The sequence below is a fragment of the Passer montanus genome, unplaced genomic scaffold (assembly GCF_014805655.1).
Source record: "Passer montanus isolate IOZ18808 unplaced genomic scaffold, ASM1480565v1 scaffold8, whole genome shotgun sequence".
In the NCBI taxonomy this organism is placed as follows: Eukaryota; Metazoa; Chordata; class Aves; order Passeriformes; family Passeridae; genus Passer; species Passer montanus.
Window position 1 is genome coordinate 14,310,421 of NW_024373256.1, and position 14,557 is coordinate 14,324,977.

Here is a 14,557-nt window from a genome sequence, read left to right on the forward strand (position 1 = left end):
AAGATGGCTTTCAGTCAACTAATTTATTTTTTTTTAAAGCTGTCCAGCCAGAAATATACATCCTGGTTCCACTGATCTCCAAAGGTGGGATTTTTGTTCCTGTTCCCACTGCCCCAGAAAAAAGCCAGAGCTGATACCTGGACAGATAATACTACATTGAAATGATTTAATTTCTGGTAATTTGCAATGCTTGAAGGAAAAGCTCCATGATTTAATAACTCAGCAGTGATTTCATTGCAGATTTGATAGTTTGCATCAATATTCAAGTAAAGGTATCCAGCTGTAAAATAAGAAGTTACTGTGGTGAGGATAATGAGCACAGTGGCCATTGTTTATTGATATTCCCTGGAATTAGCTGTAAGTGCTGTGCAGTGTGTCCAATTTCATCAGAAAATGACTGCCTTGCAAACACAGGCACTGGCTCCACAGCAATTACTGCACCCAGCAGGATGCTGGTTTGGGAGAGAAAACATCATGAGAACAATCAAAGGGGCAGCTGACAGCCACTTGATCCCCAATGAAACCCAGAGAACAAACAGCATGAAAGAAGGGAACAGCAAACACCAGAGGGGCTGGGATTGGGGTGTTTGATGTGCTGAAGGAGAGTGAAGCCCAGGGCCCACTGAAAGCCTCAGCTCTGCCAAACCCATCCTTTGGTGTTGGCACACCAAACCCACAGCACCAGGCTCTGGATGAGCCAGCACACTCCTAAACCCACAGCTCTGCAGGCTGAAGGGAAAGAAAGGCTTGGATAGAAAAGCTTGGATAAAAAAAATATCTGGAGGAAACATCCTTTGTCCTCAGCACAAAACTGAGATCTCATCCCATCCCTAAGAAGAATTCAGCCAGGTACTGAGAGCTACTGAGCAAGGTCCAGATGTGAGGAACTGCTAGGAATTCCATGGAAAACTTGGGATGGTCAGAGCTGTGCAGCCAAAAACTGGGCAGTAACAGCAACACGCAGCAACAACAAGGTTGCAGAGGTAGCTCTAAGTGCACTTATTTACCTTGCATGGCCATTTTAAGGTCACAGAATTATGGAATAATTGGGGTTGCAAGGGACTTTAAACTCATCCCATTCCACCTCCCCCTAACCCAGACTGCTCCAAGTCCATCCAGCCTGTCTGTCCAGAGAATCCAAACTCCCAATTTATCAGTGAGGATTATTAACCACTGCCTGGGGAACCATTAGGTGTCAGCCACTTGAAATAATTAAAATTAAGTCAGGATGACAAACTCCACTTCAGCTGGGATTTGGAGTCTTAGCAGGAGTGAGCAGTTAGGTTATTTTTGGGCCCATTTGATCAAGAGGTCATATTTGGTGACCAGAATTATTTCTAACAGTCTTACAAGCCAAAAACCCATCCAAGCACTATTAAATTAGGTCATGAATTTGCAATTACCCAACAAGCCTCACACAAAGCTCCTGTGGACCAGTTCCAAGTGTCTCTTACAAGAAGATGGATGGCCCAGGCACCAGCAACAGCATCCAGGAATCATCCAGGAGTCACCCTCCAGTCCCACAGCTGCTCAATGGGGCTTTTTGTTTCTCTGCTGGCAGATTTTAAAGCATCAGCCCTGGAGCAGAAAGGGTGCCCCAGGAGCATCAGTGACATCCTGTGGTTATTGCTGAACTAGATTCAAGCAGTGCAGATTTCCAAATGCTGGGGAAAATCAATGTTTATTCATCCCACAGACCAAGCAAGAGGATGCAGGGTGGACTGAGTGGAGCAGCACAACAGAAAGTGGCAGAGTCACTGAAAATTTCAGTTTTACAGCAAATACTTTCCCATATTTAAATTAATCCTGGGCACAGCATTGGCCGAAAGAAATGAAGGAAATATCTTGAAAAATTCAAAGCATTTCTGTTTTTATACTTTCAAAACAAATTATTTTACTTTTTAAAAAATACAGTTCATATCTATTCCTACAAGAAAGGTGGAGAAAGACTTTGGACAAGGGATGGAGGGACAGGACACAGGGAATGGCTCCCACTGCCAGAGGGCAGGGCTGGATGGGATATTGGGAATTAGGAATTGTTCCCTGTGAGGGTGGGCAGGCCCTGGCACAGGGTGCCCAGAGCAGCTGTGGCTGCCCCTGGATCCCTGGCAGTGCCCAAGGCCAGGCTGGGCAGGGCTGGGAGCAGCCTGGGACAGTGGAAGGTGTCCCTGCCATGGCAGGGGTGGCACTGGATGAGTTTTAAGGTCCCTTCCCCAACCAACCAACCAACCAACCAACGATTCTGCATTGTCTTCTTTTAAATTGATAAAAAGCTCTTGAAGAATGTAAGAAAATGCATTGAAAAAAGTGAAAAAAAGAAAGATTTGTAAATGCAGTAAGCTGAAGAGTCTGAAAAAATATTTCAGTCTAGAAACACTCCAAGTTGCTCCTTTTTGCTCAACAAAGTTTTTGCAATTTTGGATAAACCTGAGGAAATAAATTGAATTTCTGCTGTGGTCAGTGACTTTCCCTGGCCTCTCCTCACACACAACCCAGTACCAGAGCAGCCAGTACCCACACCTGAGAGCAGAGCAATCTCCAGCCTTCCTCCAAGCAGTGCCTGGTACACTGCTGCAGGTGTCACTTTGCCATCAACAAGGAAACCAAGCCCTGAGTTTCAGGCAATTGGATTTGTTCCATGGCAGCAGCCCTGGATGTGGCACAGGGGCAGAAGATGTGTGAGACATCACTGCCTGGATCAGCCCCTCCAAGAGCATCTTCTGCCAAGCAAAGATTAGAAAAATAACAGCAACTTCCTCCCTGCTCAGCACAAAAGACATTTTTATACTGCTGCAAATACTTAATTATGTATACTTTCATCAGGCAGGTAATACTCAGAGCCTGATCTGTAGCTAGAGTTCAAAATCTTTATGTTGTTTAACAACAGCATTTCAGACAATTTAGTGTTGGTTTGTTGTGGTTTCTTTTTTTGTGTGTTTTTTTTTTCTTTTGTTTTGTTTGGGTTTTTGGTTTTTTTTCAGTGCAGCGGGGTTTTATGAAGTTGCTCTGTCAGAGAGGAAAGCTGATTTGCAACGTGTGGAGGCAAAACAAAAAAAACCAACCAACCAACCAACCAACCAACCAACCAACCAACCAACCAAAAAGGATACAAACTGTTGATCAATAACACTAAACAATTTTGCCAGTTTTATGTGAGTACCATATCCATGGATTTTTTATTCTTAACACAGACCTGCACAACTCAACCTGCATCCCACAGCTCTCCTTTATGAGAAACAGAGTTTAGGCTTCTCAGGCTGAAACTCAGCTGAGAGCTGTCCAAAACTCCTGCAGCTTCATTGCAGAGAGAAATTAAGTGTTAATTTGGAACCCTTCTTACCAAATTAGCAGGAGATAAGGTCAGAGGACCCAGACAATGAGAGAGCTGATCAGTGCTGTGAGAGTAGCAGAGCTCACAGGGCAGAGAGGATGCTGACTTTTATCAATTAATGCAACAAATCTGTCACCACCCACAGCCCAGGCTGTTGGACAGCCTCACTAAGAGCTGTGCAGCTCCCAGGGGCAGAGTGTTACCAGAGGGAGAGACCCTGCAGCCCCCTGAGGAGGGAAGCAATGCACTCCCCCAAACCAACACCCAGGACCAGCCAGGGACAGTGGGAGGCCCAGGGCAGCCTGCCCACCCTGCACTGAGCTCATCCCTCCATCTCCAGAAGCTGAGCAAGACCCAGGCAGAGCAGGACCCACTTCAACCATCCTGGTGTCTGCAGGGTGGAAAGCCCAGACAAGAAAGTCCTAAGTTTCCAAACAAACTGAAGATGGAATAAAACTTTGGATAAAACCACCTTGCTTTGTGTGGGGGCATTACTAAAATGTGAAGTGGAATAATGAAGTGTTCAGCAGGGTCTGTGCTGACAGGACAAGGAGTGATGGTTTTAAACTGAAGGAAGGTCGACTTAGACTAGAAATTGGGAGGAAATTCTTCCCTGTGAGGGTGGGCAGGCCCTGGCACAGGGTGCCCAGAGCAGCTGTGGCTGCCCCTGGATCCCTGGCAGTGCCCAAGGCCAGGCTGGGCAGGGCTTGGAGCAGCCTGGGACAGTGGGAGGTGTCCCTGCCATGGCAGGGGTGGAATGGGATGAGCTTTAAGCCCCTTCCCACCCAAAGCAGTCTGAGATTCTATGCAATATTCTTCCCTCCAACAACCTGCTTCACAAAGATGTTTCTGCTGGTGAAGTCCTCCTCTACTCCTCCCTGTCACTGGCTCCTTCCAGGGCACGTCCTCTCTCAGGAGCACACAGCACCAGAACCCAACCAGCTGGAAGGCTGAGGTGCTCAGGCTGCAGCACCTCTCACCATTTCCTCACCTCAGCAGGCCTGACAAAATCACTGCCAGATGCAGCTGCAGCTCCCTGGGAATGCTCTCCACCCCTCAGGTGTCTCCATCCCTGCTTCTGCTGTGAGCTGCAGGATTAACCCTGGGGGAGGCTGGGCAGGCAAAGCTGCTCAGAGGTGCTGAGCCCCTCCTGCTGCTCTGCCTTTGCTTCCTCTTGTGCCAAATGTGCATTTTCCCTGTGAGGAGGATGAACTCAGCTGCTCTGTAAACAAACTGTGCCATGGAAGACACCAACTCCTGCACTCTCTCACCACAGCAAATCTCTTGGGTTTGAATTGTTCAAAGGGCAGCTTTTAATTAACAATGAGAGGAGGGGGAGGTCTGCTCTAAGGGGAGAACCCAGGCTGTTAAGTGTGAGCAGACTTGGGGAGCTTTACAACATTCCATTAATTAACTTCTGTGCTCCTGAGAGGCAAATTCCCTGTCTCAGCTCCATCCCTGCAGAGTTTCACAGACAAAGGCAGGGTGGAGCTGACAGAGATGAGATCATTTTCCAAGGTGATGGGACAGGCAGCTCTGGAAAGCAGGATCCTGGTGCTCTTCTCACTAGAATAAATGCTAATTATGACAATTTGGTACTTGAATTAAGATGCATTATGGTAATATTTGAGGTCATTAAAAGTAATAATCACATTCTTAGGTGGCAGTTAAATCAGTCACTAAAAGGCAAAGTTCTTTTTATTTCAGAGATGGAAAGTGACAGAACAGTTTTCCAGTTGAAAATCCACAGACAAGGACAAAGCAGGGCAGCAAATTTTCATGTCACACCTCACACTGCCAATTACTGGTGACTGATGTCCACCTCCTGTTGAACTTTGTTACCCCAAAAATTCTCAAGACAGCAGGACTTGGACTTTTTCATGCAAATAAATCCTTGAAATAATTCCACATTCTTGTAATTTACATTACAAATCATATATTTCAGCTGAAAATTCTTCACTCTTTACCTCACTGATATGAGATCAAAGATGGGCAGAAATCAGTGAATTTCCTCTTTCATGAGTTTGCTCTGAAAATCTCAGCCACCAAACAAACTGTGAAGTGCAACTTTTATGTTTTTACTCAATTTCAGCTTTCATGAACTCTCCCTCTGATTCTGAGAATTAACTTTCTTCCTATTTTCTCCAAGCATCAAATAAAAATGCACAGACTGTAATGTTAAATTCCCAGGGGTAGTTCATTATGAAGTTGTGGCTGGTGCTTGGCTCAAAAAGAGCAGTATCTGGCTCGTGAGCTTTCTACAGTCTCAAGAGGTCATTAATTCCCTTCTGATCCTAATTAAGAAGTAGTTCAGGGGGAAAAAAAAGAAAAAAACCCCAAATTTTAATTGCATTCCCATTCTGCAGGTACATTAAAGTCAAAGAAATGCAGGGAGCAAATATGGATCCTGTTGAGAAGCTTGATGATAGTAGAGAGGATTTTTAGCTGTGAGTTTTCATCTGGGAAAGTTCTGAAGTGTCAAAAAGAATCATTCTGGGCCAGAAAGGACAGCCTGGTTCTGCAGGACAGCCCAGCATGTGAGTGATGAGGCACAGCAGCAGGACCACTCACCTCCGTGAAGCACTGGGCTGAGAATCCTCTGTCCAAGTCTCTCTGCAGCCAGCAGTGCCCTGGTGCTGGGACAGGGCTGTGCCCAGGCAGGGCTGGCAGCAGGGAAACGCAGCCTAAAGCTGCTCTGGGGAACATTCCCAGGGGAACATTCCCAGGGGAACATTCCCAGGGGAACATTCCCAGGGGAACATTCCCAGGGGAACATTCCCAGGGGAACATTCCCAGGGGAACATTCCCAGGGGAACATTCCCAGGGGAACATTCCCAGGGGAACATTCCCAGGGGAACATTCCCAGGGGAACATTCCCAGGGGAACATTCCCAGGGGAACATTCCCAGGGGAACATTCCCAGGGGAACATTCCCAGGGGAACATTCCCAGGGGAACATTCCCAGGGGAACATTCCCAGGGGAACATTCCCAGGGGAACATTCCCAGGGGAACATTCCCAGGGGAACATTCCCAGGGGAACATTCCCAGGGGAACATTCCCAGGGGAACATTCCCAGAGGAACATTCCACAGAGGAACATTCCCATGACATTTCCATAGAGGAACATTCCACAGAGGAACATTCCACAGAGGAACACTCCCAGAGGAATATTCCACAGAGGAACATTCCCCAGAACATTTCCCAGAGGAACATTTCCCAGAGAAACATTTCCCAGAGGAACATTCCCAGGGGAACATTTTCCAGAGGAACAGTCCCAGAGGAACATTCCACAGAACATTCCCCAGAAGAACATTCCACAGAACATTCCAGAGAGGAACATTCCCAGGGGAACATTTCCCAGAGGAACATTCCCAGAGGAACATTCCATAGAAGAACATTCCACAGAGGAATATTTCCCAGAACATTTCCCAGAGGAACATTCCACAGAGGAACATGCCCCAGAGGAACATTTCCCAGAAGAGCGTTCCACAGAGGAACATTCCACAGAGGAATATTTCCCAGAACATTTCCCAGAGGAACATTCCCAGGGGAACATTCCACAGAAACATTCCCAGAGGAACATTCCACAGAGGAATATTTCCCAGAACATTTCCCAGAACATTTCCCAGAGGAACACTCCCAGAGGAACATTCCACAGAACATTCCCCAGAAGAACATTCCACAAAACATTCCAGAGAGGAACATTTCCCAGGGGAACATTCCCCAGAGGAACATTCCACAGAGGAACATTCCCATGACATTTCCACAGAGGAACATTCCACAGAACATTCCACAGAGGAACATGCCCCAGAGGAACATTTCCCAGAGGAACATTCCACAGAGGAACATTCCCATGACATTTCCACAGAGGAACATTCCACAGAACATTCCCCAGAAGAACATTCCACAAAACATTCCAGAGAGGAACATTTCCCAGGGGAACATTCCCCAGAGGAACATTCCACAGAGGAACATTCCCAGGGGAACATTTCCCAGAAGAACATTCCACAGAACATTCCCAGAGGAACATTTCCCTGCTGTCCTTAAAGCTGTCATGATTCCACTGGCTCTGCCCCTGCCTGCTGGCCCTGTCATCACCCCACATCCCCTTGGAAGTGGACACTTTTCCATGGAGCAGCCAGCACTTAGCAACTCCTCTGCTGCTTCCAGAGGTGAAGGAATCCCACTCACCTCCACTCTTGAGCAGGTGCTGCTCCTCCTCCTTCAGCCTGTTCTGGATCAGACGTAGCATGTTGGCTGCTTCCTGCAAGAGGAGGAAAGAGCCTTGGGAAAGCTGCCACAGGGAGAATGCAACTAGAAAATTTCCTGGTTTATGGAAAAACAGGTCTGATTTGAAACATGGAGGGTTGGGATATAAAGCCTGGTCAAGCAGTGCACTGAAATTCAACCTGACATCCCCACTGGGTAAAACATCACTTATCCCAGGGAAAATTAGTTTATTTGTCTCCATCCCTGCTGTTGCTTTGAAAAGCAGACTTTGGTAGTAGTTTTCAGCCAACAGTCCATCAAACACCAGAATGGTTTGTGAAATGACTGCACTTCCTAACACAGATCCAAACCAGAAAGAATCCACACCTTCCCAAGCTCCAAACCAAACTGGAGCCAACAACCAATGAGCTGAAAAAATATAGCCATTATTTATTATACCACTCTGGTGCAAAGAGAACCAACCAAGTGAAGGTCAGTGACACTAAAAAGGCACAGCATGGGACCTTTCTAGCCCATTTTAATGACATTTAGCCTAAATTTGGATAATGCTAATGGTGAAGAGCAAACTGAACACGACAGAGTAGGTAAAATATGAATGCACAGAATCAAGCACAGCCAGAACCCACAACAAGAACAGGTGGCAACAGCTGATAGAAGATTTAGCCACAAATTTTGCTAATTTTAGTCTTTTCAATTCCAGTCAGGCACAGGAAAGCTAATTAATTACACACTGAAATAAGATTTTTCTGAGCCTTTGATTTTTCTGTGCAAAATATGACCTCCACACCTACAGTGCACTTGTGGAAGGAAACATGGACTCAGCTGGAATATCCATGGGACAGAGGGAAGAAAGTAAAAAGAGCATGAAATGTGGAATGGAGCACAAGCTCTTGACACTTTCATGTGGAAATGTGTTTCCATAAGTATGGAGGCTGAGAAAGGAACCTCCAAGGCCCACCCAGCACAGGAGGAAGTTGCTGGAAATAGAGGCCTGGGGACAGACTGGAATGGTCCAACACAACTTGGCACAAAAACCTGTCCTGGGAATTGAATTTTTTCTGGAAAAGCTTGCAGGGAAGATATTCCCCAGTGGAAGTGATGTGTCACCTGCAGCTGGTGAGAAACACAGCTCAATGCCTCTCTCAAGGAAATAAATCCAAAAATCTGCTTTGGACAGTGACACAAACTGTCTGCTCTACAAACTCGCAGTGCCAGCAGAGACAGGAATGTTTCAATGGATCCTCGGGACCAAAGGAAGAACCCTGAGAAACTGAAGCAGGTGTGACAGAGTCAGGGGGATAAAGCAGAAAAGTGAGGATGGCAAATGCCATGGAATGAGACCCTGCAGCAGCAACAGGACTGCTGCCATCTCCAAAGTGATGGCTGTGCTCTGCAGGGAGAAGCTAATTCCTGCAGAAACAGGCCAGGGAAAGACACAGGCATGGAACTCATTTCATGTCGACTCAGAACATCTGAAATACTCTGTGGAGGAAACTGCTCTTCTTTAGGATTTCCTTCTTCATGATTAACACTCTCCACCCCCTCAGTGCCAGCAAAGCCTTTTCAAAAATGATGGAAATTGAAATGTGTATGGACCTGAGGCAAAATTTTCAGAGGTCTCCAGCCAACAGTGTTTCCTCTGGTCATTCCAAAGGCTCCCTCTGCATCAGACAGTCCCAATATTTCCTCACTGAGTCTCACAATTGCCGTCTTTTTTTTTTCTTTACCTCTTTCTCCCAGCCAGCCCTAAGGTTTAAATAAGAGATTTAAATAAGCCCCTGTCCCTATTCCCAAGGCAGCCCCCCCTGCTCTGTCCCTAGGATACATGAGGGATCATCTCCCACCTGGATCCCAGCCCCACTGCCTGCTGCAGCCCTCACTGTGCACATGGCAAAGAAAGGAAAAAAAGAAAAGGACATTTCCTAAATGTCATGGGGACAAATTCATAACCCAGGAAGCACATTTAAAATGTTCACAGAGCAGTGAAATAATCAGCACAGACATAATCAAAGCCTGGCACTGCAATTCCAGGCACACGCCACGACAGCTGAAGCTGCAATTCCAATTCAGACAAATAAGAACTCCCCTGCCCTGCTCCCTGCTCCTTCCTTTCTCCCACTCTCCAGCTCTGAGAAAAGCACTTGTGCAGTGACACAAGAGGAACCTGCTGCAAACTAACCCAGCAAAACAAAATGAAGGCAGGTAAATTCTCCAGTGCAGCTCAGCATGTTCCTACCCAAGGTCCTGCCTGGAGGATGGGATGCTGGGGAAACAGCAGGGTGAAGAAGATGGGGTTTATGAACTTAAACTATGAGAAAAATGAGGGTTAAAAGAATGTTTACCCACACAAATGAGCCACTTTTCCCCTTCCTCCAGCCTTTCACCTGTGCTGCTGCCAGCAGCTCAGCTGACCTCATTGCAAGGCAGCCCAGACACTTAACTGGCAGGAAAAATGTTGTTTTTCTGCTGGTTTAGGTTTCTGAATAACTTTATGCACGGCTGGTCAAATGCCACTGTCAGCCCAAGGGAGCTGCTGAGCCTGTGCATCCTCCCATCCAAAACAGCCCCTGCCACATCCTGCAGAAGCTCATCAAAAACTGCAGTGACAGAAAGTGTTTTAAAAGGGCAGCTCCAAACCACTGAGAACCAGGAGGGCATCAGTGAACTGCTGGTTATTGTCCTTAGCAAGTGACATCTTCAAAGAGGGGGCAGAAGGGATGGCAATTCAAAAATCTAGAAAGTAACCAGAATTTATCACTTAATGTTTTAAAGGTTTTGAGTGCCTGCAATCATCAAAGCTGCATTTTTGGGCCTGAGCAACTCCCACCTTCCATGGTGACACCACCTTAGCAGATGTGATTTATGGCAGCCCAGCCTGTGCTGATCAGAGCTGTGTTCCTGTTTGAGGCTGGCACCTGTGTGTGATGCAGGGCTCCTGAGCTGTGGCAGGCACAGGAGCTGGGGGTGATGGACTGGAACACTGCAGCTGCTCCTGGAACACGTGGTGTGGTACCAGGGCTGCTCAAGTGTCACATCCCCCTGCAGGGACAGGTGACAGCTCCATGAAAACACAGATGTGTCCCTGGGCTCGTGCAGGGACAGCCTGGGTGCCCTGGGATGCTGGATGGGAAGGAAACTCTATTGAACCCCCTGTTCAGTGTCTGCAGTAACCAAAGAGCAGGAGCTGCAGCAGGCAAACCCTCTCTGGATCATCCTCTGCAAGTGAATTGTATCAAATGCAGCACAGCTCCCACTGGGGAATCACAGTGTCAGATCAGCATAATTTAAGTACCAATTAACACAAAAGCCAAACAAACCTGCCCCTTCAGAGACTCCCAGGGCTTTCAGGGTACCAGGGATCACTGGGGCTGAAAATCCTGCTTCAGGGACAGACAGATGGAAATTCTCTGTCCCCATACCTTAAGCAGCCTCTCCTGGGTGTAAATCTGCTCAAAGAAGTAATTTTTGCCAAGAGCTGAGGGAAATGGGCAGCAAGGCAGGGCTGACACTGAGACCCCTCTGAATAACCCTGGCTCCAAGGGACCTCCCAAAGTCCCAGCCCAACCTCCTGCCCAAGCAGGACCAGCAGTGGGATCAGAGCCCAGCACTCAGGGCTGGAGCTTCCAGGCTCCTAAAGATCCCCAAGGGAGAGACTGCTCAGCCTGCCTGGGCAACCTGTCCCACTGGCTGAGAGGCCAGAAGGTGCAGAAGGTTCCTCCCAGCAGCTCAGAATGAGTTCCCACTGTTCCCACCTGTCCCTGCTCTCAGCACAAGGGTGTCCTTAGTCACCAGTGATGTCCCCACCCTCCCTGCAGGCCCTTGGTGACACAGAGCCCACACAGACAGGAGCAGCAGCAAACGCAGAGACCTTCTGTGACACATAAAGAATCTAAATTAAATAAGTTCCACCTATGTTTACAATCAACTGGGCTTTTTTTCATGCCCATTTTCTGTTGTTACAGAAAGGTTATTTGCCCAGCACACAAGAGAAATATTTTTTGTAGGCTGGAGTTGGAATGACACAATTCAGATACTCAGTATCTCAGTCTTCTTCAAATGGCAAAGCAGATGATTTTCCACCTGACTATGAAAGTCTTTGCAATAAATTGCATCAGAATGTTTTAATATGCTCTGATCTATTGCTCTCTGCACAAGTAAAACAGTTTTGGGCTCCAGTGTGCAGGCTCTGGGCTGGGAGGGGTGTTTGGGGTGATTTTGTTTTTAAACAGTGACCATGGAGAACATTCCCCAGCAGGAGACCCACAGACAACTTGCTCTGCACTGACTCAGTGGCTGCCTCAAGGCCAGTGAGCCAGGATTTAGATAAGCCACATGACTGCCAGTCCCTCATGATGTCCTTTAAGATGTTCCTGATGCTCCTGAGTTTTGGGTTAAACATCAAGCTGGAATTCATGAGAAATCACGAGACTGAAGAGAACTCTGCCCCTGCAGATTGCAAAGCAGCAGGTCTGAGAGCTCAAAAGCAGGAAGAATCAAAATGATGCAGTATTTGACCATTTAAAACAGCTCAGCTTTTCTTTTTTTTTTTTTTTTCCAGATTTTAGCTAACCTCAGAGTTTAGGTTTTTTTTTTAAAAACACCGGCAGGATTTTTAATATAAAGAATTTGTGCCCTGCAGCCAGCTGGCAGACACAATTACCACTAAACAGAAAGGAAAGGGAGAGGAGTGGGTGAAATAGGAAGGGAATGAGTACCGAAGCACAGGACAACAACTGGAGCTCACTGACTTTCTGCATTTGGATCAAGCACTTCAATTTCTGCCTTAGCTATTCCTTTTGTTCTCAGACACTCTCCCAGTCCCAGAAATCTCTCACTGTCTAATGTTTTCATCTTAGCAAGGGAAAACAATGTTTCCTTCTGTTTTTTTCTGAAGTGATTTACATTGCTCTGGAGTACCCTTGGAGGAAGGAAACCAATTTGCTGCTGGATTGAAGGGCTCAGCTCACCTCGACTTCATCTGGGCAGCTGCTCCTGAACAAAGCACCTGAGATCAGCTCCTGCCACACTGAGGCAGCTGCTTTTGAAAAGAGAGTGGCCACTCCTTTAGCAGGAGGGAGATAAAGGATGGAGAAATCAGGAGGAGCCTGATGAGAATGTGACAACTCTCAATGACAGGAAATCTGCCAAGGCCAATGGGAAAGGGACTGAAGTTCAGGGAAACAGGAGGTACCAACCCACCTGGAGCTGCTCTCTAGGAGCAGAGATGTTTCCTGGATGCTGCTCTACTGCTGAATACCTCCCCCAAAATTCCTGCTCTGAATGGGAACATGGCTTTCATGATGTTTGACCAGATCTGACTGCAGTGCTGCAGGGTTTGTTCCCTTTTTATTCTGCTGAGGAATGGTGGCAGAGAGACAAGATCCACCTGAAACAGAGGGGCAGAAGAACCTCCACCATCAGGCTTGCTCAGCTGTGAGCAGGGCTTTGAACCAGGTCTGGCAGGGAGTGATGGTGATGATGATGATGCTGACAAGAAACAGGGCACTGTGAACAGGCTCTGGAATGTTCCTTGTCAGGCAAAACAAGTGGGATCCCATCTCATGTGCCTGAACACAAGTGCATCCATGGTAGGGAACACACGAGGAGGAATCAGCTGTGATCCCACAGGGGTTACAGAAACATGAGGCCTCCTAATAAACCAGCTCCAGCACTCACATTTATCAAAATAATCAATTAGACTTGTTAGATCACTACTAAAGGGCACTTTCATCAAGAGGAGTCATCAAAACACCTCAGAAGTTCCTTGAAAGGTTCCTTTTTTCAAGGACAAACACGTTAATTAATGGAGCATCTTTCATGCCATCAAGAAAATTAATGGGAAAGCACAAATGCTTTCTGATGTGAGGCCAATGTTTCATCAAGGAAAGCTATCAGAGTATAAAAGACCTAGCATGGGTTTTCATAGCATCACAAAATCATTAAGGTTGGAAAATACTTCTGAGATCAAGAGGGTTTTTTGCCAACCATGTCCCCAAATGCCACATGTGTTTTTTGAATGCTTCCAAGGATGGTGACCCCACTGCTGCATGCCCCTGCCTTTCTGTGAAGAGATTTTCCCTGATATCCAGCCTGAACCTCCCCTAGCACAGCTTGAGGCCATTTCCCTTCATCCTATTGCCAGCTATGATGACTTTGTTCTGGGGGAAAGCTTTTAGGAAGGAAAACTTCCATCAGGGATGTGTGGGAAAGGTCCAGCAGAGCTTTCACATGAGGTGACATGAGTAACAGAAGGCAGAGCCAGGAAAAAATGAGATTTTTGGCTGATTTACACCAATGCAGCTCTCAGAGACACCAGCCCAGGCTGCACAGAGCCAGACAGTGAAGTGCATTCAAAACCAGCCCACAGCAACTGTTTTAAAATCAGACTGGTTTAACATTTCTCACACACTTCTTCCTAAAGCTCCCAGAATTACCTGGCAAGTCCTGACTTCATCAGCTCCAGCCCTGCAATACCCAGAGATGGGCTGGAGTTGGAAGGGAACAGCACACTCCATAACCTGGACATCAACCCTTCCCTCTGGGAACTCAACAGGAGATCATTCAGGGTGAGGAATGGCAGCTTGCTAATTGTTTGTTCTCACCCTGTGGGATGTGTTTGCTGACCTGGGCCAGCTCATGCTCTGTGTGAACTCTCTTTGCTTCTCTCTAAGCTCTCCCCTCGTATCCTCACACAGTAAATGAGTAATTTACTCATTTAATCCAGGAGTTCTCCCCCTGGCACGATTCTGGAGTGACTTTTGATGTAATATAAAACCTTTGTGCCCATTTTACTGTGCACAGTACATGGTTTCCATTGGAATGATCTAACAGTGCAGAGGTGCCCCCAAAAGGCTGCAATCTCTGTCCTTGCAGCTCTGGGGACTGGACTGGATAAAGTCTGATGTCACAGCTGACCTTGCTTGGGACAGAATGGACATGTCAGTCAGTGACCAAGAAAGCAGGATTAAAAGTGATTTAGTTGACTGGTTTTCTATTA

The 14,557-nt window shown here is 46.9% G+C and overlaps 1 protein-coding gene across 2 annotated transcripts in view; it reads right to left on the minus strand.

Moving 5' to 3' along the window:
- The window catches only part of CLUAP1 (clusterin associated protein 1), a 58,405-nt gene that overhangs the window by 13,395 nt on the left and 30,453 nt on the right, over positions 1-14,557 (minus strand). For both annotated transcript variants that reach the window (XM_039731748.1, XM_039731747.1), the window contains exon 9: positions 7,522-7,594. In XM_039731748.1, coding sequence (XP_039587682.1) covers positions 7,522-7,594 — 73 coding nt within the window. The remainder of the gene's footprint in view (positions 1-7,521; positions 7,595-14,557) is intronic.